The 24402-nt window shown below is 43.7% G+C and overlaps 1 protein-coding gene across 3 annotated transcripts in view; it reads right to left on the bottom strand.

Moving 5' to 3' along the window:
- Nucleotides 1-18308, bottom strand: part of plod3 (procollagen-lysine, 2-oxoglutarate 5-dioxygenase 3) — a 94758-nt gene extending 76450 nt beyond the window's left edge. The window contains exons 1-4 of one of the 3 annotated variants that reach the window (XM_064930952.1): nt 18096-18308; nt 6120-6211; nt 4912-5048; nt 3071-3234 (exon numbers count right to left, since the gene is read on the bottom strand). In XM_064930952.1, the coding sequence (XP_064787024.1) occupies nt 3071-3234; nt 4912-5048; nt 6120-6211; nt 18096-18186 (484 nt within the window). In that variant the 5' untranslated portion in view covers nt 18187-18308. Of the gene's footprint in view, nt 1-3070; nt 3235-4690; nt 4713-4911; nt 5049-6119; nt 6212-18095 lie in introns of those variants that run through there. The other 2 variants (XM_064930951.1, XM_064930953.1) reach the window with 2 other exon arrangements.
- Nucleotides 18309-24402: the final 6094 nt, after the last annotated feature.

Raw genomic sequence — 24402 nt, 5'->3', positions numbered from 1 at the left:
TAATGATGTGACTGATAAACCTAATGTCTTACTGATAAACCTAATGATGTGTCTGATAAACCTAATGATGTGACTGATAAACCTAATGATGTGTCTGATAAACCTAATGATGTGTCTGATAAACCTAATGATGTGTCTGATAAACCTAATGATGTGACTGATAAACCTAATGATGTGACTGATAAACCTAATGATGTGACTGATAAACCTAATGTCTTACTGATAAACCTAATGATGTGACTGATAAACCTAATGATGTGTCTGATAAACCTAATGATGTGTCTGATAAACCTAATGATGTGTCTGATAAACCTAATGATGTGTCTGATAAACCTAACCTAATGATGTGTCTGATAAACCTAATGATGTTGTGACTGATAAACCTAATGATGTGTCTGATAAACCTAATGATGTGACTGATAAACCTAATGATGTGTCTGATAAACCTAATGATGTGTGACTGATAAACCTAATGATGTGTCTGATAAACCTAATGATGTGTCTGATAAACCTAATGATGTGTCTGATAAACCTAATGATGTGACTGATAAACCTAATGATGTGTCTGATAAACCTAATGATGTGACTGATAAACCTAATGATGTGTCTGATAAACCTAATGATGTGACTGATAAACCTAATGATGTGACTGATAAACCTAATAATGATAAACCTAATGTGTCTGATAAACCTAATGATGTGACTGATAAACCTAATGATGTGACTGATAAACCTAATGATGTGACTGATAAACCTAATGATGTGACTGATAAACCTAATGTCTTACTGATAAACCTAATGATGTGACTGATAAACCTAATGTCTTACTGATAAACCTAATGATGTGACTGATAAACCTAATGTCTTACTGATAAACCTAATGATGTGACTGATAAACCTAATGATGTGTCTGATAAACCTAATGTCTTACTGATAAACCTAATGATGTGACTGATAAACCTAATGTCTTACTGATAAACCTAATGATGTGACTGATAAACCTAATGTCTTACTGATAAACCTAATGATGTCTGATAAACCTAATGATGTGTCTGATAAACCTAATGATGTGACTGATAAACCTAATGATGTGTCTGATAAACCTAATGATGTGACTGATAAACCTAATGATGTGTCTGATAAACCTAATGATGTGACTGATAAACCTAATGATGTGTCTGATAAACCTAATGATGTGTCTGATAAACCTAATGATGTGTCTGATAAACCTAATGATGTGACTGATAAACCTAATGATGTGTCTGATAAACCTAATGTCTTACTGATAAACCTAATGATGTGTCTGATAAACCTAATGATGTGACTGATAAACCTAATGATGTGACTGATAAACCTAATGTCTTACTGATAAACCTAATGATGTGACTGATAAACCTAATGTCTGTAGTGGTGTGATAGTATGTAGTAGTGTGTAGTAGTGTAAACTGGGGACGCATTGGTTGGCGCGTTGGACTAGTAACTGAAATGTGACTGAATCCCCCGAGCTGACAAGGTAAAAATCTGTCATTCTGCCTCTGAACAAGGAACCCACTGTTTCCGAGGCCAGTTAACCCCCTGTTCCGAGGCCAGTTAACCCCCTGTTCCGAGGCCAGTTAACCCACTGTTCCTAGGCCAGTTAACCCACTGTTCCCAGGCCAGTTAACCCCCTGTTCCGAGGCCAGTTAACCCACTGTTCCTAGGCCAGTTAACCCACTGTTCCGAGGCCAGTTAACCCACTGTTCCGAGGCCAGTTAACCCACTGTTCCCAGGCCAGTTAACCCACAGTTCCCAGGCCAGTTAACCCACTGTTCCCAGGCCAGTTAACCCACTGTTCCTAGGCCAGTTAACCCACTGTTCCTAGGCCAGTTAACCCACTGTTCCTAGGCCAGTTAACCCACTGTTCCTAGACCAGTTAACCCACTGTTCCGAGGCCAGTTAACCCACTGTTCCTAGACCAGTTAACCCACTGTTCCGAGGCCAGTTAACCCACTGTTCCTAGACCAGTTAACCCACTGTTCCGAGGCCAGTTAACCCACTGTTCATAGACCAGTTAACCCACTGTTCCGAGCCCAGTTAACCCACTGTTCCGAGGCCAGTTAACCCACTGTTTCCGAGCCCAGTTAACCCACTGTTTCCGAGCCCAGTTAACCCACTGTTCGAGGCCAGTTAACCCACTGTTCCGAGCCCAGTTAACCCACTGTTCCGAGCCCAGTTAACCCACTGTTCGAGGCCAGTTAACCCACTGTTTCCGAGCCCAGTTAACCCACTGTTCCGAGCCCAGTTAACCCACTGTTCCGAGCCCAGTTAACCCACTGTTTCCGAGCCCAGTTAACCCACTGTTCCGAGCCCAGTTAACCCACTGTTTCCGAGCCCAGTTAACCCACTGTTCCGAGCCCAGTTAACCCACTGTTCCGAGCCCAGTTAACCCACTGTTCCGAGCCCAGTTAACCCACTGTTCCGAGCCCAGTTAACCCACTGTTCCGAGCCCAGTTAACCCACTGTTTCCGAGCCCAGTTAACCCACTGTTCCGAGGCCAGTTAACCCACTGTTCCGAGGTCGTCATTGAAAATAAGAATTTGTTCCTTTTTTTACCCCCTGTTTTCTCCCCAATTTCGCGGTATCCAATTGGTAGTTAGTCCTGTCTCATTGCAGCAACTCCCGTACGGACTCTGGAGAGGCCAAGGTCGAGAGCCATGTGTCCCACGAAACACAACCCAACCGCACTCCTTCTTGACACAAAGCACATTCAACCCGGAAGCCAGCCGCACCAATGTGAGGACTCGAGGCCAATTGTGCGTCGCCCCATTGACCTCACGGCCGGCTGCGACAGAGCCTGGGCTCGAAGTCTCTGGTGGCACAGCTGGCACCGTGCCACCCAGGAGGCCCAGAATTTGTTGTTAAATAATTGTAAAATAAATAAAATATATATTTTTTAAAAGGGTGTGTATTGTAGTATAATTGTGTCTGTGTGTGAGGCTTTTACATCCAGAGTTGAGGTATCTCTTCCCGGTGTGTAGTAGTGTAATTGTGTGTATGTGTGTGTGTGTGTGTGTGTGTGTGTGTGTTTTACCTCCAGAGTTGAGGTATCTCTTCCCGGTGTGGACAGGGGGGTATTTGGGGGCTAGTTTCTGGTCAGGCCAACAGAAGCCCTCGGCAGAGAACACCAGCCGATGACCCAGTCTGGAAAACTTCCACAGCAACTCTTCTGGACCACTGGCTAGGATTACATCATAACTACAGAGGAAGAGGAGGGAGCCTTCATCGTCACCATCGTCATTCCAGGGCCCACCAGCCCACGTCATATTAGATCAAGCAGAAAGGGTGGGGCAACACCCAACCACAAACAGCTGATCAAACAGCCCTCCCTCCCCACAAAAACACAGAGAGAGAGAGAGAGAGATAGCAGAGGTCTCAGGAGTGTGTGTGTCGGTAGAACAGAGAATCGTTTCAAAAGGGAGCGAGTGGAAGGAGGGAAGGACAGAGGACCGGAAGAGGAGGAAAGGCCAGAGGACCGGAAGAGGAGGGAAGGCCAGAGGACCGGAAGAGGAGGGAAGGCCAGCAAGAGGAGGGAAGGCCAGGAAGAGGAGGGAAGGCCAGAGGACCGGAAGAGGGGGAAAGACAGGAAGAGGAGGGAAGGCCAGGAAGAGGTGGAAGGCCAGGAAGAGAGGGAGAGACAGAGGACCAGAAGAGGAGGGAAGGCCAGGAAGAGAGGGAAGGCCAGAGGACAGGAGTGCAGACGCCAGACGTGCTAGTGTAGACGTGCTAGAGTAGACAACACAAGCTAGTGTAGACGTGCTAGTGTAGACGTGCTAGTGTAGACAACACAAGCTAGTGTAGACGTGCTAATGTAGACATGCTAGTGTAGACAACACAAGCTAGTGTAGACGTGCAAGTGTAGACAACACAAGCTAGTGTAGACGTGCTAATGTAGACGTGCTAGTGTAGACAACACAAGCTAGTGTAGACGTGCAAGTGTAGACAACACAAGCTAGTGTAGACGTGCAAGTGTAGACAACACAAGCTAGTGGAGATGTGCTAGTGTAGACGTGCTAGTGTAGACAACACAAGCTAGTGTAGACGTGCTAGTGTAGACGTGCTAGTGTAGACGTGCTAGTGTAGACGTGCTAGTGTAGACAACACAAGCTAGTGTAGACGTGCTAATGTAGACATGCTAGTGTAGACAACATAAGCTAGTGTAGACGTGCTAATGTAGACGTGCTAGTGTAGACAACACAAGCTAGTGTAGAAGTGCAAGTGTAGACAACACAAGCTAGTGGAGATGTGCTAGTGTAGACAACACAAGCTAGTGGAGACGTGCTAGTGTAGACGTGCTAGTGTAGACGTGCTAGTGTAGACAACGCAAGTTAGTGAAGACAACGCAAGCTAGTGTAGACGTGCTAGTGTAGACGTGCTAGTGTAGACGTGCTAGTGTAGACAACACAAGCTAGTGTAGACGTGCTAGTGTAGACAACGCAAGTTAGTGAAGACAACGCAAGCTAGTGTAGACGTGCTAGTGTAGACAACACAAGCTAGTGTAGACAACACAAGCTAGTGTAGACAACATGTGTTGCAGTAGACCCACCTAGTGTAGAATTGTGTAGACTAGTGTAGACCCACCTGTCCAAACATAATGACCATGTCCTAGTGTAGACCAGTGTAGATGTGTTGCAGTAGACTAGTGTAGACCCACCTGTCCACAAACATAATGACCATGTCCTAGTGTAGACCAGTGTAGATGTGTTGCAGTAGACCCACCTAGTGTAGAATCGTGTAGACTAGTGTAGACCCACCTGTCCACAAACATAATGACCATGTCCTAGTGTAGACGTGCTAGTGTAGACGTGCTAGTGTAGACGTGCTAGTGTAGACAACACAAGCTAGTGTAGACAACATGTGTTGCAGTAGACCCACCTGTCCACAAACATAATGACCATGTCCTTCTTGGCAGAGTGTTTGAGGAGTTCTGTCTTCAGCCAGCGAACCTTCTGACCTCCTCCTACAGTACGAGCAACGTCTCCTCCCTTCCACTGTTCACCCAGACCCAGCACCTGCACACCCCATATTACACACACACACCCCGTATCACACACACACATATTTTACAGTGAATGTGTGTGTGTGTGGGAGTGTGTGCAGGTGTGTGTGTAGGTGTGTGTGTAGGTGTGTGGGAGTGTAGGTGTGCAGAGAGACAGTGCGTGTGTGTGTGTAGGTGTGTGTGTAGGTGTGTGTGTAGGTGTGTGTGTAGGTGTGTAGGTGTGTAGGTGTGTGTGTGAGGGTAGGTGTGTGTGTGAGTGTAGGTGTGAGTGTAGGTGTGGGAGTGTGTGCGTAGGTGTGTGTGTAGGTGTAGGTGTGTGTGTGTGAGTGAGTGTAGGTGTGTGTGTAAGTGTGTGTGTGAGTGTAGGTGGGTGTGTGAGTGTAGGTGTGGGAGTGTGTGTAGGTGTGGGAGTGTGCGTGGGAGTGGGAGTGTGCGTGGGAGTGTGTGTGCGTGGGAGTGTGTGTGTGTAGGTGTGGGAGTGTGTGTGTGTAGGTGTGGGAGTGTGTGTGTGTCGGTGTGTCGGTGTGTCGGTGTGGAGGTGTGTGTAGGTGTGGAGGTATGTGTAGGTGTGGAGGTGTGGAGGTGTGTGATGGTGTGTGTGATGGTGTGTGTGGAGGTGTGTGTTGGTGTGTGTGTGGAGGTGTGTGTGTGGAGGTGTGTGTGTGGAGGTGTGTGTGTGTAGGTGTGGGAGTGTGCGTGGGAGTGGGTGTGTGTAGGTGTGGGAGTGTGTGTGTAGGTGTGGGAGTGTGTGTGTGTAGGTGTGGGAGTGTGTGTGTGTGTGTGTCGGTGTGTCGGTGTGTGTAGGTGTGTGTAGGTGTGGAGGTGTGTGATGGTGTGTGTGGAGGTGTGTGATGGTGTGTGTGGAGGTGTGTGTGTGTGGAGGTGTGTGTGTGTGGAGGTGTGTGTGTGTGTGGAGGTGTGTGTGTGTGGAGGTGTGTGTGTGTGTGTGGAGGTGTGTGTGTGTGGAGGTGTGTGTGTGTGGAGGTGTGTGTGTGTGTGTGGAGGTGTGTGTGTGGAGGTGTGTGTGTGGAGGTGTGGAGGTGTGTGTGTGTGTGTGGAGGTGTGTGTGTGGAGGTGTGTGTACCTTAACAGTATAGTTGAACTCTTTGCTGGTTCTCATAAAGCGGGTGAAGCCATCAGTGTCCTCTGTAGCTACTGTTATTACCAAGAGATTCTCTATAGGAGAGGGAGAGAGGGAAAAGCAACACAATTAGACCCAACCAAATCATGAGAAAACAGTAAGATAAATTCTTTTGAATGTTTTAAGTAATTAACAAAAAACAGAAAACTTGAATGCTATTTGGCCCTAAACAGAGAGTACACAGTGGCAGAATACCTGACCACTGTGACTGACCCAAACTTAAGGAAAGCTTTGACTATGTACAGACTCAGTGAGCATAGCCTTGCTATTGAGAATGGCTGCCGTTGGCAGACATGGCTCTCAAGAGAAGACAGGCTATGTGCTCACTGCCCACAAAATGAGGTGGAAACTGAGCTGCACTTCCTAACCTCCTGCCCAATGTATGACCATATTAGAGAGACATATTTCCCTCAGATTACACGGATCCACAAAGAATTTAAAAATAAACCCTGATAAACCTTGATTAACTCACATATCTACTGGGTGAAATTCCACAGTGTTCCATCACAGCAGTAAGATGTGTGACCTGTTGCCACAAGAAAAGGGCAACCAGTGAAGAACAAACACCATTGTAAATACAACCCATATTTATGTTTATTTATTTTCCCTTTTCTACTACATCGCTACAACACTGTATACAGACATATTGACATCTGAAATGTCTTTATTCTTTTGGAACTTCTGTGCGAGTAATGTTTCCTGTTCATTTTTAAACCAGGTGAGTGCAGAAGACAAGACAAAACTAACATTTACATTTACATTACATTTAAGTCATTTAGCAGACGCTCTTATCCAGAGCGACTTACAAATTGGTGAATTCACCTTCTGACATCAGTGGAACAGCCACTTTACAATAGTGCATCTAAATCATTAAAGGGGGGGGGGGGGGTGAGAAGGATTACTTATCCTATCCTAGGTATTCCTTGAAGAGGTGGGGTTTCAGGTGTCTCCGGAAGGGGTTGATTGACTCCGCTGTCCTGGCGTCGTGAGGGAGTTTGTTCCACCATTGGGGGGCCAGAGCAGCGAACAGTTTTGACTGGGCTGAGCGGGAACTGTACTTCCTCAATGGTAGGGAGGCGAGCAGGCCAGAGGTGGATGAACGCAGTGCCCTTGCTTGGGTGTAGGGCCTGATCAGAGCCTGGAGGTACTGCGGTGCCGTTCCCCTCACAGCTCCGTAGGCAAGCACCATGGTCTTGTAGCGGATGCGAGCTTCAACTGGAAGCCAACTAACCCCCCCCAGACGACTAGGCTAACCCCCCCCCAGGCAACTAGGTTGATTCACTGATGTGGTCATCCTGTCTGGGTTGGCGCCCCCCCTTGGGTTGTGCCATGGCGGAGATCTTTGCGGGCTATACTCAGCTTTGTCTCAGGATGGTAAGTTGGTGGTTGAAGATATCCCTCTAGTGGTGTGGGGGCTGTGCTTTGGCAAAGTGGGTGGGGTTATATCCTTCCTGTTTGGCCCAGTCCGGGGGTGTCCTCGGATGGGGCCACAGTGTCTCCTGACCCCTCCTGTCTCAGCCTCCAGTATTTATGCTGCAGTAGTTTATGTGTCGGGGGGCTGGGGTCAGTTTGTTATATCTGGAGTACTTCTCCTGTCCAATTCGGTGTCCTGTGTGAATCTAAGTGTGTGTTCTCTAATTCTCTCCTTCTCTCTCTCGGAGGACCTGAGCCCTAGGACCATGCCCCAGGACGACCTAACATGATGACTCCTTGCTGTCCCCAGTCCACCTGGCCGTGCTGCTGCTCCAGTTTCAACTGTTCTGCCTTATTATTATTCGACCATGCTGGTCATTTATGAACATTTGAACATCTTGGCCATGTTTTGTTATAATCTCTACCCGGCACAGCCGGAAGAGGACTGGCCACCCCACATATGCTCTCTCTAATTCTCTTTCTTTCTCGGAGGACCTGAGCCCTAGGACCATGCCCCAGGACTACCTGACATGATGACTCCTTGCTGTCCCCAGTCCACCTGGCCGTGCTGCTGCTCCAGTTTCAACTGTTCTGCCTTATTATTATTCGACCATGCTGGTCATTTATGAACATTTGAACATCTTGGCCATGTTCTGTTATAATCTCTACCCGGCACAGCCAGAAGAGGACTGGCCACCCCACATAGCCTGGTTCCTCTCTAGGTTTCTTCCTAGGTTTTGGCCTTTCTAGGGACTTTTTCCTAAACACCGTGCTTCTACACCTGCATTGCTTGCTGTTTGGGGTTTTAGGCTGGGTTTCTGTACAGCACTTTGAGATATCAGCTGATGTACGAAGGGCTATATAAATAAATTTGATTTGATTTGATTTAACCCACCCAGACGACTAGGCTAACCCCCCCAGACGACTAGGCTGTCACCCCCCAGACGACTAGGCTAACCCCCCTCAGACGACTAGGCTAACCCCCCCAGACGACTAGGCTGTCACCCCCTCAGACGACTAGGCTATCACCCCCCAGACGACTAGGCTATCACCCCCAGACGACTAGGCTATCACCCCCAGACGACTAGGCTATCACCCCCCAGATCACCCCCGACTAGGCTATCACCCCCAGACGACTAGGCTATCACCCCCAGACGACTAGGCTATCACCCCCAGACGACTAGGCTAACCCCCCAGACGACTAGGCTAACCCCCCAGACGACTAGGCTATCACCCCCAGACGACTAGGCTATCACCCCCAGACGACTAGGCTATCACCCCCAGACGACTAGGCTAACCCCCCAGACGACTAGGCTATCACCCCCAGACGACTAGGCTAACCCCCAGCTATCACCCCCCACGACTAGGCTATCCCCCCAGACGACTAGGCTATCCCCCCCAGACGACTAGGCTATCACCCCCCCAGACGACTAGGCTATCACCCCCAGACGACTAGGCTATCACCCCCAGACGACTAGGCTATCACCCCCACCCCCCAGACGACTAGGCTATCACCCCCAGACGACTAGGCTAACCCCCAGACAACTAGGCTAACCCCCAGACGACTAGGCTAACCCCCCCAGACGACTAGGCTATCACCCCCAGACGACTAGGCTATCACCCCCAGACGACTAGGCTAACCCCCCAGACGACTAGGCTAACCCCCCAGACGACTAGGCTATCACCCCCCAGACGACTAGGCTATCACCCCCAGACGACTAGGCTATCACCCCCGGCTCCACAGAAGATCCAGCTGTTGACTAAGGCTGACTGACTCTTTCCATCCAGAGCCATAATATATTTACTCTTTCTAGGACTGGGAATGGACTTCCCCTGCATTTCCTCAGGGAGGAAAAGAGGGGGAGAGGGGGAGGAAAGGGGTGAGAGAGAGGGGGGGTGAAGGGGAGAGAGGAGGAGGAAAAGGGTGAGAGAGAGGGGGGTGAAGGGGAGAGAGGAGGAGGAAAAGGGTGAGAGAGAGGGGGGTGAAGGGGAGAGAGGAGGAGGAAAAGGGTGAGAGAGGGGGGGTGAAGGGGAGAGAGGAGGAGGAAAGGGGTGAGAGAGAGGGGGGTGAAGGGGAGAGAGGAGGAGGAAAGGGGATAAGAAGGGGGAGAGGAGAGAGGGCAGGAAGGTGGGAATCACAAACCCTCCCTTGTCTCTCCAGCCCTCCGGTCAGAGGATATTCCACACGTAGCTTCCATATGCTGCTGTATGTGCTAAGAGACATGGAGTAGTGTGTGTGGGGGGGGTTAGTGGGTGCAGAAGGTTCTTTAACGCCTCTCTCTCCACATCAGCTGTGTTGTCTCCTAGTGATGATTCACTCTCAGTAACGTGCGAAGTAATACAGTTACATCAAACAGACCCAGTTTCAAACTGGAACGCTTTGTACTAATGTTAGCTCGTTACATGTAAATATCATGGTATCATCAGAACAGTTTACAAAGAGTAGTTTATGTTAACAACACACAGCACCAATACTATAATAAAGCACATAGCTACTAGCTTTTAATTTCAAGAGCTCCTAGCTTCTAATTTCAAGAGCTCCTAGCTTCTAATTTCAAGAGCTCCTAGCTTCTAATTTCAAGAGCTCCTAGCATCTAGCTCATAGCTTCTAATTTCAAGAGCTCCTAGCTTCTAATTTCAAGAGCTCCTAGCTTCTAATTTCAAGAGCTCCTAGCATCTAGCTCATAGCTTCTAATTTCAAGAGCTCCTAGCTTCTAATTTCAAGAGCTCCTAGCTTCTAGCTCATAGCTTCTAATTTCAAGAGCTCCTAGCTTCTAATTTCAAGAGCTTCTAGCTCCTAGCTCTTAGCACCCATCTACACTACTGTTTAAGTTTGGGGTCACTTAGAAATGGCCTTGTTTTTTAAAGAAAAACACATTTTTTTGGTCCATTAAAATAACATCAAATTGATCAAATATACAGTGTAGACATTGTTAATGTTGTAAATGACTGTTACTGGAAATGGCTGATTTTTAATGGAATATCTACATAGACATACATAGGCCCATTATCAGCAACCATCACTCCTGTGTTCCAATGGCACATTGTGTTAACAAATCCAAGTTTATCATTTTAAAAGGCTAATTGATCATTAGAAAACACTTTTGCAATTATGTTAGCACAGCTGAAAACTGTTGTGCTGATTAAAGAAGCAATACAACTGACCTCCTTTAGAATAGTTGAGTATCTGGAGCATCAGCATTTGTGGGTTCGACTACAGGCTCAAAATGGCCAGAAACAAAGACCTTTCTTCCGAAATTCGTCAGTCTATTCTTGTTCTGAGAAATTAAGGCTATGCCATGCAAGAAATTGCCAAGACAGTCAAGATCTTGTACAACGATGTATACTACTCCCTTCACAGAACAACGCAAACTGTCTCTAACCAGAATAGAAAGAGGAGAGGGAGGCCCCTGTTGCACAACTGAGCAAGAGGGACAAGTACATTAGAGTGTGTAGTTTGAGAAACAGACGCCTCACAAGTCCTCAACTGGCAGCTTCATTAAATAGTACCCGCAACGTCAACAGTGAAGAGGTGACTCCAGGATGCTGCCCTTCTAGGCAGAGTTCCTCTGTCCAGTGTCTCTGTTCTTTTGCTCATCTTAATCTTTTATTTTTATTGGCCAGTCTGAGATATGGCGTTTTCTTGGCAACTCTGCCTAGAGGGGCAGCATCCCGGAGTCGCAAGGACATTTCTAAGTGACCCCAAACTTTTGAACGGTAGTGTATCTCTGTCCTCGGCCCAGTAAAAGTCAACAGCTGCATCTTTGGTTGTGTCAACACATCCAGCTGCTGAAGGCCCCCTTGGACCAAACATCACACATCAAATCTTATTAGTCACACGCGCTGAATACAACAGAATACAACCTTACCATGAAATGCTTACTTACAAGCCCACAACCAACAATGCAGTTCAAGAAATACAGTTAACAAAATATTTACTAAATAAACTAAAGTTAAAAACAAACAAAAAAGTTACACAATAAAATAACAATAATGAGTCTGTATACAGGGGGTACCGGTACTTGTGACTGGAGGCCAAGCCTCCTCCATGAGCACAACGTATTGTCATGAAACAGCAGGGAGCAGGTCTCGAACCTTCGACCTTCTAGCCCGAAGTCCGGTGCGCTATCGACTATGCCGAGTCGTTACAATATTATATTTTACTAACATCAGTGCCACTCAATTTAGGACGTTACTTTACGTTAGGTTACATTTTGACCCGTCGAGTCGTCCAATAAGACAGTAGGTTACATTTTGACTCGTTTAGTATGATATATTACGTCCAATAAGATAGTAGGTTACATTTTGACCAGTTTAGTATGATATATTACGTCCAATAAGACAGTAGGTTACATTTTGACCAGTTTAGTATGATATATTACGTCCAATAAGACAGTAGGTTACATTTTAAACCGTTTAGTATGATATATTACGTCCAATAAGACAGTAGGTTACATTTTGACCCATCGAGTATGATATATTACATCCAATAAGACAGTAGGTTACATTTTAAACCGATTAGTATGATATATTACGTCCAATAAGACAGTAGGTTACATTTTGACCCGTTTAGTATGATATATTAAGTCCAATAAGACCAGGGGTGTCAAAGTCAAATGGACGGAGGGCCAAATAAAAAATTTAGCTACAAGCCGAGGGCCGGACTGTTCGAATGTTCATTGAAAAATTTTTAAATGACGCATATAGTCTAGTGAACCTAATTGAACCTACTGAAAACCTAACAAATATATTCCAATATGATCAGATAAATAAAGCAATATTTTCTTATGGCTCTGTCAGTAATCTTTAATTTTCAACAGACACAAAAGACAAATTTCCTTTATATAAAAATCCCCATAACATGAACATTAAATGAAAGAAACCGGTATTCAAGGCACCATCAGTAGCCTATATTTTCTATTTTAGCAAAAGTGGGCTAAATTTACTTCAAAGAAAAAAACAATAATAGCAATTTTCTATCATCCACTCAACTGAAATATTTTTAAAATATAATTGGATTGAAATACAATAAAATAAAGTGCAAAAATCTATTAATCAAAAACAACACTTTGTTTAAGGAGAAGTAACATGCAGTGAAAACAAATATTAAACTTTAACTTTTAAACTTGAACTGAGTAAAAACTCTAAATATGTGATTGCACAGTAATGTTCACTTGTTTGAGGTTGAGGGTGATACTTGGTGGTGTCCCATCTTTTCCACAAGTTCATCAATGTTCGGGGTAAGGCTCTGAGCTGAGGAAATCCTCAGAATTGAGTGGAGGTGTTCAGCAGTAAGTCGACTTCTGTGTGATGTTTTGTTCAGGTTCATCAAAGAAAAAGTTGTTCACACAGGTATGTGCTGCCAAACATAGACAACGTTTGAGCAGCCTGGATGCGCAGCTGGGGCATTGTGTCGGGGAGGAAACGGGCGAACTCCGCAGCACCCACTGCCGCATATTTTGCCCTCAGTGCATCATTGCATTGGAGGTCAATCAACTCCATTTGGAGGTTTGGTGGTGAGCTTTCCACGTCAACAGCAAATGGGTTACCGAGCAGTTCCAACCTGCTTTTTTGTGCTTCAAAGTCAGCAAATCGGCGTCGAAAGTCAGCGGCAAGCATACCTATTTTATCAGCCAACTGTGCGCTCGGGAACGCACTGGTAGAGAGCTTCTCTTTCATGGTCTGGCAGCTGGGAAAGTGGCTCAAATTTTCTTTCCGCATCTGCGTCTCCCACAGAGTCAGTTTGGTTTTAAATGCCTTCACTGTACTGTACATATCAGAGATGACATGATCCCGACCCTGCAGCTGCAAGTTCATTGCATTCAGATGACTCGTAATGTCACACAGAAAAGCCATTTCACACAGAAACATTTCGTCTCGGAGTTGTGTTGTGTCTTTCCCTTTGCTGTCCAAGAACAGACAAATCTCCTCACGAAGCTCGAAACATCTTTGAAGCACCTTTCCCTGGCTTAGCCATCGCACCTCTGTGTGATAAGGCAAATCACCATGCTCCGTTTCTAACTCCGTCAGAAATGCCTTGAACTGGCGGTGATTCAAACCTTTGGCTCTGATAAAATTAACTGTGCGCGTGATGATGCTCATTACATGCTCCATTTTCAAGGCTTTACCGCACAACGCTTCCTGGTGTATGATACAATGATAAGCTGTCAGCTCACCTGTCGCGTTTTCCTCTTGCATCTTTTCCCGTATCTTCGCCACCAGTCCGCTCCTGTGTCCACACATCGCAGGTGCTCCGTCGGTTGTCAAACCCACGAGTTTTTCCCAAGGCAGCTCCATCTCATTTACACATCTTGACACCTCTTCATACAAATCATGCCCCGTAGTTGTGCCATGCATAGGACGTAAAGCCAAAAACTCCTCTGTCACGCTTAGGCTGGAGTCCACTCCGCGGATGAAAATTGACAACTGGGCAATGTCAGAAATGTCGGTGCTCTCATCCACAGCCAAGGAATATGCAATGAAATCTTTTCCCTTTTTCACAAGCTGCTCTTTTAGATTGATGGACAACTGGTCTACTCTCTCGGCAATGGTGTTTCTGCTCAGACTCACATTTAAAAAGAGTTGCCTTTTTTCTGGGCAAACTTCGTCACAAACTTTAATCATGCAGTTTTTGATGAAATCCCCCTCCGTAAATGGCCGGGCTGATTTAGCGATCTCTTCTGCCAAAATAAAACTGGCCTTGACAGCAGCCTGGCCTTGTGATTTGGCTTTTTTGAACAGAGCCTGTCGAGATTTGAGGCCTCGTTTTAATTCCTCTGCCTTTTGTAGCCTTTGTTCCATGTCCATATTCTTGTTTTTGTCCGCGTGTTTCGTTTCATAATGTCGTCTCAGATTATACTCTTTCAGTACCGCCACACTTTCTCCACACAGAAGACACACAGGTTTTCCAGCTACCTCCGTGAACATATACTCCGACTCCCACCTTGTTTGAAACCCCGGTTCTGTGTCCACCTTCCGTTTTGCCATTTTTGATGGGTATCTGAAAGTTAATTTTACTGTGATGCTGACGACTGCTGTGCCAATAAATATTGAAATGAAGCAGCCTACTGCTCGGTGCGTCACCGTTGCATTGTGGGAAATGTAGTATTGGTGCGTGTAAAAGATCTGCGGGCTGCCGGCTTGCTGCGGTCTGCGGGCCGGTTCTAATAATAAATCAAGATCATCCCAGGGGCCGTAAAAAACCTTCTCGCGGGCCGGATGTGGCCCGCGGGCCTTGACTCTGACATATGTGAATAAGACAGTAGGTTACATTTTGACCCATCGAGTATGATATATTACGTCCAATAAGACAGTAGGTTACATTTTGACCCATCGAGTATGATGTATTAAGTCCAATAAGACAGTAGGTTACATTTTGACCCATCGAGTATGATATATTACGTCCAATAAGACAGTAGGTTACATTTTGACCCATCGAGTATGATATATTACGTCCAATAAGACAGTAGGTTACATTTTGACCCATCGAGTATGATATATTAAGTCCAATAAGACAGTAGGTTACATTTTGACCCATCGAGTATGATATATTACATCCAATAAGACAGTAGGTTACATTTTAAACCGTTTAGTATGATATATTACGTCCAATAAGACAGTAAGTTACATTTTGACCCATCGAGTATGATATATTAAGTCCAATAAGACAGTAGGTTACATTTTGACCCATCGAATATGATATATTAAGTCCAATAAGACAGTAGGTTACATTTTGACCCATCGAGTATGATATATTACATCCAATAAGACAGTAGGTTACATTTTGACCCGTTTAGTATGATATATTAAGTCCAATAAGACAGTAGGTTACATTTTGACCCGTTTAGTATGATATATTAAGTCCAATAAGACAGTAGGTTACATTTTGACCAGTTTAGTATGATATATTACATCCAATAAGACAGTAGGTTACATTTTAAACCGTTTAGTATGATATATTACGTCCAATAAGACAGTAGGTTACATTTTGACCCATCGAGTATGATATATTAAGTCCAATAAGACAGTAGGTTACATTTTGACCCATCGAGCATGATATATTACATCCAATAAGACAGTAGGTTACATTTTGACCCATCGAGTATTTATATATTACGTCCAATAAGACAGTAGGTTACATTTTGACCCATCGAGTATGATATATTACATCCAATAAGACAGTAGGTTACATTTTAAACCGATTAGTATGATATATTACGTCCAATAAGACAGTAGGTTACATTTTGACCCATCGAGTATGATATATTACGTCCAATAAGACAGTAGGTTACATTTTGACCCATCGAGTATGATATATTAAGTCCAATAAGACAGTAGGTTACATTTTGACCCATCGAGTATGATATATTAAGTCCAATAAGACAGTAGGTTACATTTTGACCCGTTTAGTATGATATATTACGTCCAATAAGACAGTAGGTTACATTTTGACCCATCGAGTATGATATATTACATCCAATAAGACAGTAGGTTACATTTTGACCCGTTTAGTATGATATATTACGTCCAATAAGACAGTAGGTTACATTTTGACCCATCGAGTATGATATATTACGTCCAATAAGACAGTAGGTTACATTTTGACCCATCGAGTATGATATATTACGTCCAATAAGACAGTAGGTTACATTTTGACCCATCGAGTATGATGTATTAAGTCCAATAAGACAGTAGGTTACATTTTGACCCATCGAGTATGATATATTAAGTCCAATAAGACAGTAGGTTACATTTTGACCCATCGAGTATGATATATTACGTCCAATAAGACAGTAGGTTACATTTTGACCCATCGAGTATGATATATTACGTCCAATAAGACAGTAGGTTACATTTTGACCCATCGAGTATGATATATTACGTCCAATAAGACAGTAGGTTACATTTTGACCCATCGAGTATGATATATTAAGTCCAATAAGACAGTAGGTTACATTTTGACCCGTTTAGTATGATATATTACGTCCAATAAGACAGTAGGTTACATTTTGACCCGTTTAGTATGATATATTAAGTCCAATAAGACAGTAGGTTACATTTTGACCCATCGAGTATGATATATTACGTCCAATAAGACAGTAGGTTACATTTTGACCCATTTAGTATGATATATTACGTCCAATAAGACAGTAGGTTACATTTTGACCCGTTTAGTATGATATATTAAGTCCAATAAGACAGTAGGTTACATTTTGACCCATCGAGTATGATATATTACGTCCAATAAGACAGTAGGTTACATTTTGACCCATCGAGTATGATGTATTAAGTCCAATAAGACAGTAGGTTACATTTTGACCCGTTTAGTATGATATATTAAGTCCAATAAGACAGTAGGTTACATTTTGACCCGTTTAGTATGATATATTACGTCCAATAAGACAGTAGGTTACATTTTGACCCATCGAGTATGATATATTAAGTCCAATAAGACAGTAGGTTACATTTTGACCCATCGAGTATGATATATTACGTCCAATAAGACAGTAGGTTACATTTTGACCCATTGAGTATGATATATTACGTCCAATAAGACAGTAGGTTACATTTTGACCCATCGAGTATGATATATTAAGTCCAATAAGACAGTAGGTTACATTTTGACCCATCGAGTATGATATATTAAGTCCAATAAGACAGTAGGTTACATTTTGACCCGTTTAGTATGATATATTACGTCCAATAAGACAGTAGGTTACATTTTGACCCATTGAGTATGATATATTATGTCCAATAAGACAGTAGGTTACATTTCGACCCGTTTAGTATGATATATATTTCGTCCAATAAGACAGTAGGTTACTGCAAACCCGAAACGAGGGTGGTTGGTGTGGAGAATAACTCTAACAACAAGCAACCTTTGGGGTTGCCAGACTTCATCTCATCTACTTTTAGCTACTTAGCATGTTAGCTAACCCTTCCTCTAATCTTAACTGTTTAACCTAACCCTTAACCCGTCACCTAGGGCCTAGCCACCTAGCTAACATTAGCCACAACACATTGAAATCAATCATATATTATACGTATTGCAAATTCGTTTCATATTGTACCAATTGCAATTCGTAACATACTATAAATGGTATTTTATTGTCCAACAGCTATTACATTGGCAGTACGTTTTGCTCTGAGACCAGTTTGACCCTTACCATAATACCCATAATAACAGCTAGCGACCCCTATTCCTACCACCACGACGTTACCCTGAAGTTGCCCCGCTATCTGCCGCCACTACATAGCTGGCCCTCCTAACCCCGGTCCCTGCCTACCCGGCTGGCCCTCCTAACCCCGGTCTCTGTCTACCCGGCTGGTTAGAGTTATACGTGCAGGGTCTGATACATGGTCACGCTACTTGCTGACCCGATTCACCACCGTCACTATCAGATAAAGTCAATATTACTGGATCGATACATTTAGCTAACGGAGTTCCAGCTAGCGGTGTGAGTGGGCTGTGTTGGACGGAAACGGGGGCTCCTAGAGCGGGTTTACCTGGAGGGATGACCCGCTGCTCCGCTCCGAGGCTGCTCTGCATCAAACCGAGTAGGAGCACACAGACCACGGCGATCCAACTCGACTCCATGGCCTTGGTGGTGAGACTTTCCGGGTGTAATTTGGCTACTGTAGACTACAGTATATAATATGTCTCCCTCTCTCTCTCTCTTTCAGTAACGAAGATGATTCGCCCTGCGCAGTAGGAATATTCTGTCAACATACCGTTACCCCGCCCCTTTCAATCGGGTTCGAGCAATGAGAAGCAGCAGAGGAGTGATCGATCGGATGACACCCAATCAGAGCACCAGACGGACCGAGTGTGGACCAATGGGAGCAGGACAGATGGAAGTTAGAAGCGGTGATTTTCCTGCCTTGCGGCCACAGAAAGTTCTTGAAAAGAAGTGAAATGTGAATCTCTCTGCCACGTCGTTGGAATTCCTGGCCCAGACAGAAGAGGGGGAGGAGAGGATGGGAGAGACTCTCTCTCTTGACACCCCCCAGTAACGATGTTAGTTTATAGCTCATGTTTAGTTAGTTAGTAGATGGTATATAGTGTTTAGTTAGGAGCTCTATGTAGAAGCTTTAATGTGTCATATTATAATCTACTGTAACATACTCTACTCGGTTCCATTGATAGGAACGAATTCAATCACATTTATTAACAATTGATACAGACAAATGAATCATCTTAAAGGGCAATTCCACCACTTTTCAACCTCATTTTCATTATCCCCAGCACAATGCCAGTGTCTGTCGGTAATCAGCAATGTGAGGTTTAAAAGTGGCAGAATATGTAAGATAATCTTTACAGAACAGTTATTATTTCACGTTATAAATAATAATGACACTATTATTCATATTATTAGGTATAGTTAATGGCGTGTTCTAGATGGGGCGGCAGGGTAGCCTAGTGGTTAGAGCATTGGACTTGGTACAAATGACAAGGTACAAATCTGTCATTCTGCCCCTGAACAGGCAGTTAACCCACTGTTCCTAGGCAGTCATTGAAAATAAGAATTTGTTCTTAACTGACTTGCCTGGTTAAATAAAGGTAAAATATATTTTTTTTAATGAGTAGCATTAAGGGTTCTTCAACAACAGGAGACCTGACTGACCTCAGGGAGAGAGACATCTCCCTAAAGCTGGTCTCTCACACGTGTCCCAATGGTGGTTTTACTGTTAGCTGTCTGAAGATAAATGCACTAACTGTAAGTCTCTATGGATAAGAGTGTCTGCTAAATGACTAAATGTAAACACACTGTAAAAAGTCGTTAGTTCTGCAAAATCATTTTTTGGGTGGAAACCCGCTGCCCAGAACCTTTGGAGTAACCCAACTCAAAGTATGTCAGTGTTCAGTACTTATGTCAGTACTTATGTCAGTGTTCAGTACTTATGTCAGTGTCCAGTACTTATGTCAGTGTTCAGTACTTATGTCAGTACTTATGTCAGTGTTCAGTACTTATGTCAGTACTTATGTCAGTGTTCAGTACTTATGTCAGTACTTATGTCAGTGTTCAGTACTTATGTCAGTGTTCAGTACTTATGTCAGTACTTATGTCAGTGTTCAGTACTTATGTCAGTACTTATGTCAGTGTTCAGTACTTATGTCAGTGTTCAGTACTTATGTCAGTGTTCAGTACTTATGTCAGTACTTATGTCAGTGTTCAGTACGTATGTCAGTGTTCAGTACTTATGTCAGTACTTATGTCAGTGTTCAGTACTTATGTCAGTACTTATGTCAGTGTTCAGTACTTATGTCAGTACTTATGTCAGTGTTCAGTACTTATGTCAGTACTTATGTCAGTGTTCAGTACTTATGTCAGTACTTATGTCAGTGTTCAGTACTTATGTCAGTACTTATGTCAGTACTTATGTCAGTGTTCAGTATTTATGTCAGTGTTCAGTACTTATGTCAGTACTTATGTCAGTGTTCAGTACTTATGTCAGTACTTATGTCAGTGTTCAGTACTTATGTCAGTACTTATGTCAGTGTTCAGTACTTATGTCAGTGTTCAGTACTTATGTCAGTACTTATGTCAGTGTTCAGTACTTATGTCAGTGTTCAGTACTTATGTCAGTACTTATGTCAGTGTTCATTACTTATGTCAGTACTTATGTCAGTGTTCATTACTTATGTCAGTACTTATGTCAGTGTTCAGTACTTATGTCAGTACTTATGTCAGTGTTCAGTACTTATGTCAGTACTTATGTCAGTGTTCAGTACTTATGTCAGTACTTATGTCAGTGTTCAGTACGTATGTCAGTGTTCAGTACTTATGTCAGTACTTATGTCAGTGTTCAGTACTTATGTCAGTACTTATGTCAGTGTTCAGTACTTATGTCAGTACTTATGTCAGTGTTCAGTACTTATGTCAGTACTTATGTCAGTGTTCAGTACTTATGTCAGTACTTATGTCAGTGTTCAGTACTTATGTCAGTACTTATGTCAGTACTTATGTCAGTGTTCAGTATTTATGTCAGTGTTCAGTACTTATGTCAGTACTTATGTCAGTGTTCAGTACTTATGTCAGTACTTATGTCAGTGTTCAGTACTTATGTCAGTACTTATGTCAGTGTTCAGTACTTATGTCAGTGTTCAGTACTTATGTCAGTACTTATGTCAGTGTTCAGTACTTATGTCAGTGTTCAGTACTTATGTCAGTACTTATGTCAGTGTTCAGTACTTATGTCAGTGTTCAGTACTTATGTCAGTGTTCATTACTTATGTCAGTACTTATGTCAGTGTTCATTACTTATGTCAGTACTTATGTCAGTGTTCAGTACTTATGTCAGTACTTATGTCAGTGTTCAGTACTTATGTCAGTACTTATGTCAGTGTTCAGTACTTATGTCAGTACTTATGTCAGTGTTCAGTACTTATGTCAGTACTTATGTCAGTGTTCAGTACTTATGTCAGTACTTATGTCAGTGTTCAGTACTTATGTCAGTACTTATGTCAGTACTTATGTCAGTGTTCAGTACTTATGTCAGTACTTATGTCAGTGTTCAGTACTTATGTCAGTGTTCAGTACTTATGTCAGTACTTATGTCAGTGTTCAGTACTTATGTCAGTGTTCAGTACTTATGTCAGTGTTCAGTACTTATGTCAGTACTTATGTCAAGTGTTCAGTACTTATGTCAGTACTTATGTCAGTGTTCAGTACTTATGTCAGTACTTATGTCAGTGTTCAGTACTTATGTCAGTACTTATGTCAGTGTTCAGTACTTATGTCAGTACTTATGTCAGTGTTCAGTACTTATGTCAGTACTTATGTCAGTGTTCAGTACTTATGTCAGTGTTCAGTACTTATGTCAGTGTTCAGTACTTATGTCAGTACTTATGTCAGTGTTCAGTACTTATGTCAGTGTTCAGTACTTATGTCAGTACTTATGTCAGTGTTCAGTACTTATGTCAGTACTTATGTCAGTGTTCAGTACTTATGTCAGTACTTATGTCAGTACTTATGTCAGTGTTCAGTACTTATGTCAGTGTTCAGTACTTATGTCAGTACTTATGTCAGTGTTCAGTACTTATGTCAGTACTTATGTCAGTGTTCAGTACTTATGTCAGTACTTATGTCAGTGTTCAGTACTTATGTCAGTGTTCAGTACTTATGTCAGTATTTATGTCAGTGTTCAGTACGTATGTCAGTGTTCAGTACTTATGTCAGTGTTCAGTACTTATGTCAGTACTTATATCAGTGTTCAGTACTTATGTCAGTACTTATGTCAGTGTTCAGTACTTATGTCAGTGTTCAGTACTTACCGTAATTAAGTGACATTTCCATCTCTTTAAGGTCTAAATACTGAACTGTTTTGTGTTTTAAGAACTAAATTGCATTATAAATTCTGAACAACATAAAAATGTAAGGTCCCTTTTACTTAAATGATAAAATGATTAACTTTTATTTAAAAAATTTGTCAAGTGTAAGTAGTTCTTATTAGTGATTTCCATTCATGCATTAATGTTTAACATTGTTTCATGTGTTTTTACTATTTGTCATTTGAACCACATTATCAGGCTAATTTGAGTCCCTCTGTTCTCATCTACACTGTTTGGTATTTTATTCGGATTATTAGCTCCATTAGCTGTTGCAAAAGCAGCAGCTACTCTTCCTGGGGTCCACACAGAACATGACATAACACAGAACATTAATAGACACTGGGATTCTCTGCCTCTAACCCTGTTACAGAGGCTGAGTCACTGGCTTACTGGTGCTCTTCAATGCAGTCCCTAGGAGGGGTGAGTCACTGGCTTACTGGTGCTCTTCCATGCCGTCCCTAGGAGGGGTGAGTCACTGGCTTACTGGTGCTCCTCCATGCCGTCCCTAGGAGGGCTGAGTCACTGCCTTACTGGTGCTCCTCCATGCCGGGGGTGTCCTCGGATGGGTCCACAGTGTCTCCTGACCCCTCCTGTCTCAGCCTCCAGTATTTATGCTGCAGTAGTTTATGCGTCGGTGGCTAGGGTCAGTCTGTTATATCTGGAGTACTTCTCCTGTCTTATCCGGTGTCCTGTCTGAATTTAAGTATGCGCCCTCTAATTCTTTCTCTCTCTCTCTCGGAGGAGGACCTGAGCCCTAGGACCATGCCCCAGGATGACCTGGCCTGATGACTCCTTGCTGTCCCCAGTCCACCTGGTTGTGCTGCTGCTTCAGTTTCAACTGTTCTGCCTGCAGCTATGGAAACCTGACCTGTTCACCGGACGTGCTACCAGTCTCAGACCTGCTGGTTTCAACTCTCTAAAGACAGCAGGAGCGGTAGAGATACTTTGAATGATCGGCTATGAAAAGCCAACTGACATTTACTCCTGAGGTGCTGACCTGTTGCACCACTGTGATTATTATTATTTGACCCTGCTGGTCATTTATGAATGTTTGAACATCTTGGCCATGTTCTGTTATAATCTCCACCCGGCACAGCCAGAAGAGGACTGGCCACCCCACATAGCCTGGTTCCTCTCTAGGTTTCTTCCTAGGTTTTGGCCTTTCTAGGGAGTTTTTCCTAGCCACTGTGCTTCTACACCTGCATTGCTTGCTGTTTGGGGCTTTAGGCTGGGTTTCTGTACAGCACTTTGAGATATCAGCTGATGTACGAAGGGCTTTATAAATACATTCGAAGAACAGAACTACAAACATAGTTTTTTTAAATGCACACCGTAGCCTACATTAAACATTGAAGATGGAGCCAGAGAGGATGGCTGCAGTTTTGTTGGTTCTTAACCAACTGTGCTATTGTGTTTGTTTTTTCACGTTGTTTGTAACTTATTGTGTACATAATGTTGCTGCTACCGTCTCTTATGACCGAAAAGAGCTTCTGGACATCAGAACAGCGATTACTCACCTTGAAATGGACGAAGAATTTTTCTTTAATGAGTTGGGCGAGGGATTTACTCCAGACACCCGACAAGGACCTCATCCCAATAATTCACAGGAGAAAGAGACAGAGATATCGCGGAAGGAGATTGGGTGCCTGATAAGTTGCCGGCAACGAGCGGCTAATCTGCCTTCGCCATCGGTACTATTGGCAACATACAATCACTGGATAATAAAGTGGACGAACTACAAGCACGTATATCCTACCAACGGGACATTAAAAACTAATATCTTATGTTTCACCGAGTCTCCTGGGTGTTCAACCACAGGGCAGGGGTTATTCCAGTACCTCGTTGACTGGGAGGGTTGCGGCCTGGAGGAGAGGTGCTGGGTTCCCGCTAGAGACATCCTGGATCCAGCCCTCATCGCCGACTTCCACCGCCGACACCCCGGGCAACCAGGTATCAACCAGGTAGTGTCCCTAGAGGGGGAGGGGTACTGTCACACCCTGATCAGTTTCACCTGTCCTCGTTATTGTCTCCACCCCCTCCAGGTGTCGCTTGTTTTCCACAGTGTATTTATCCCTGTGTTTCCTGTCTCTCTGTACCAGTGTATTTATCCCTGTGTTTCCTGTCTCTCTGTACCAGTGTATGTATCCCTATGTTTCCTGTCTCTCTGTGCCAGTGTATTTATCCCTGTGTTTCCTGTCTCTCTGTGCCAGTGTATTGTTTCCTGTCTCTCTGTACCAGTGTATTTATCCCTGTGTTTCCTGTCTCTCTGTACCAGTGTATTTATCCCTGTGTTTCCTGTCTCTCTGTACCAGTGTATTTATCCCTGTGTTTCCTGTCTCTCTGTGCCAGTGTATTTATCCCTGTGTTTCCTGTCTCTCTGTGCCAGTGTATTTATCCCTGTGTTTCCTGTCTCTCTGTACCAGTGTATTTATCCCTGTGTTTCCTGTCTCTCTGTGCCAGTGTATGTATCCCTGTGTTTCC

Source organism: Oncorhynchus masou, chromosome 23, assembly GCF_036934945.1.
Source record: "Oncorhynchus masou masou isolate Uvic2021 chromosome 23, UVic_Omas_1.1, whole genome shotgun sequence".
Taxonomy (NCBI): domain Eukaryota; kingdom Metazoa; phylum Chordata; class Actinopteri; order Salmoniformes; family Salmonidae; genus Oncorhynchus; species Oncorhynchus masou.
The sequence above is the reverse complement of the archived record's forward strand: the minus strand, read 5'-3'. Positions and strand labels throughout refer to the sequence as shown.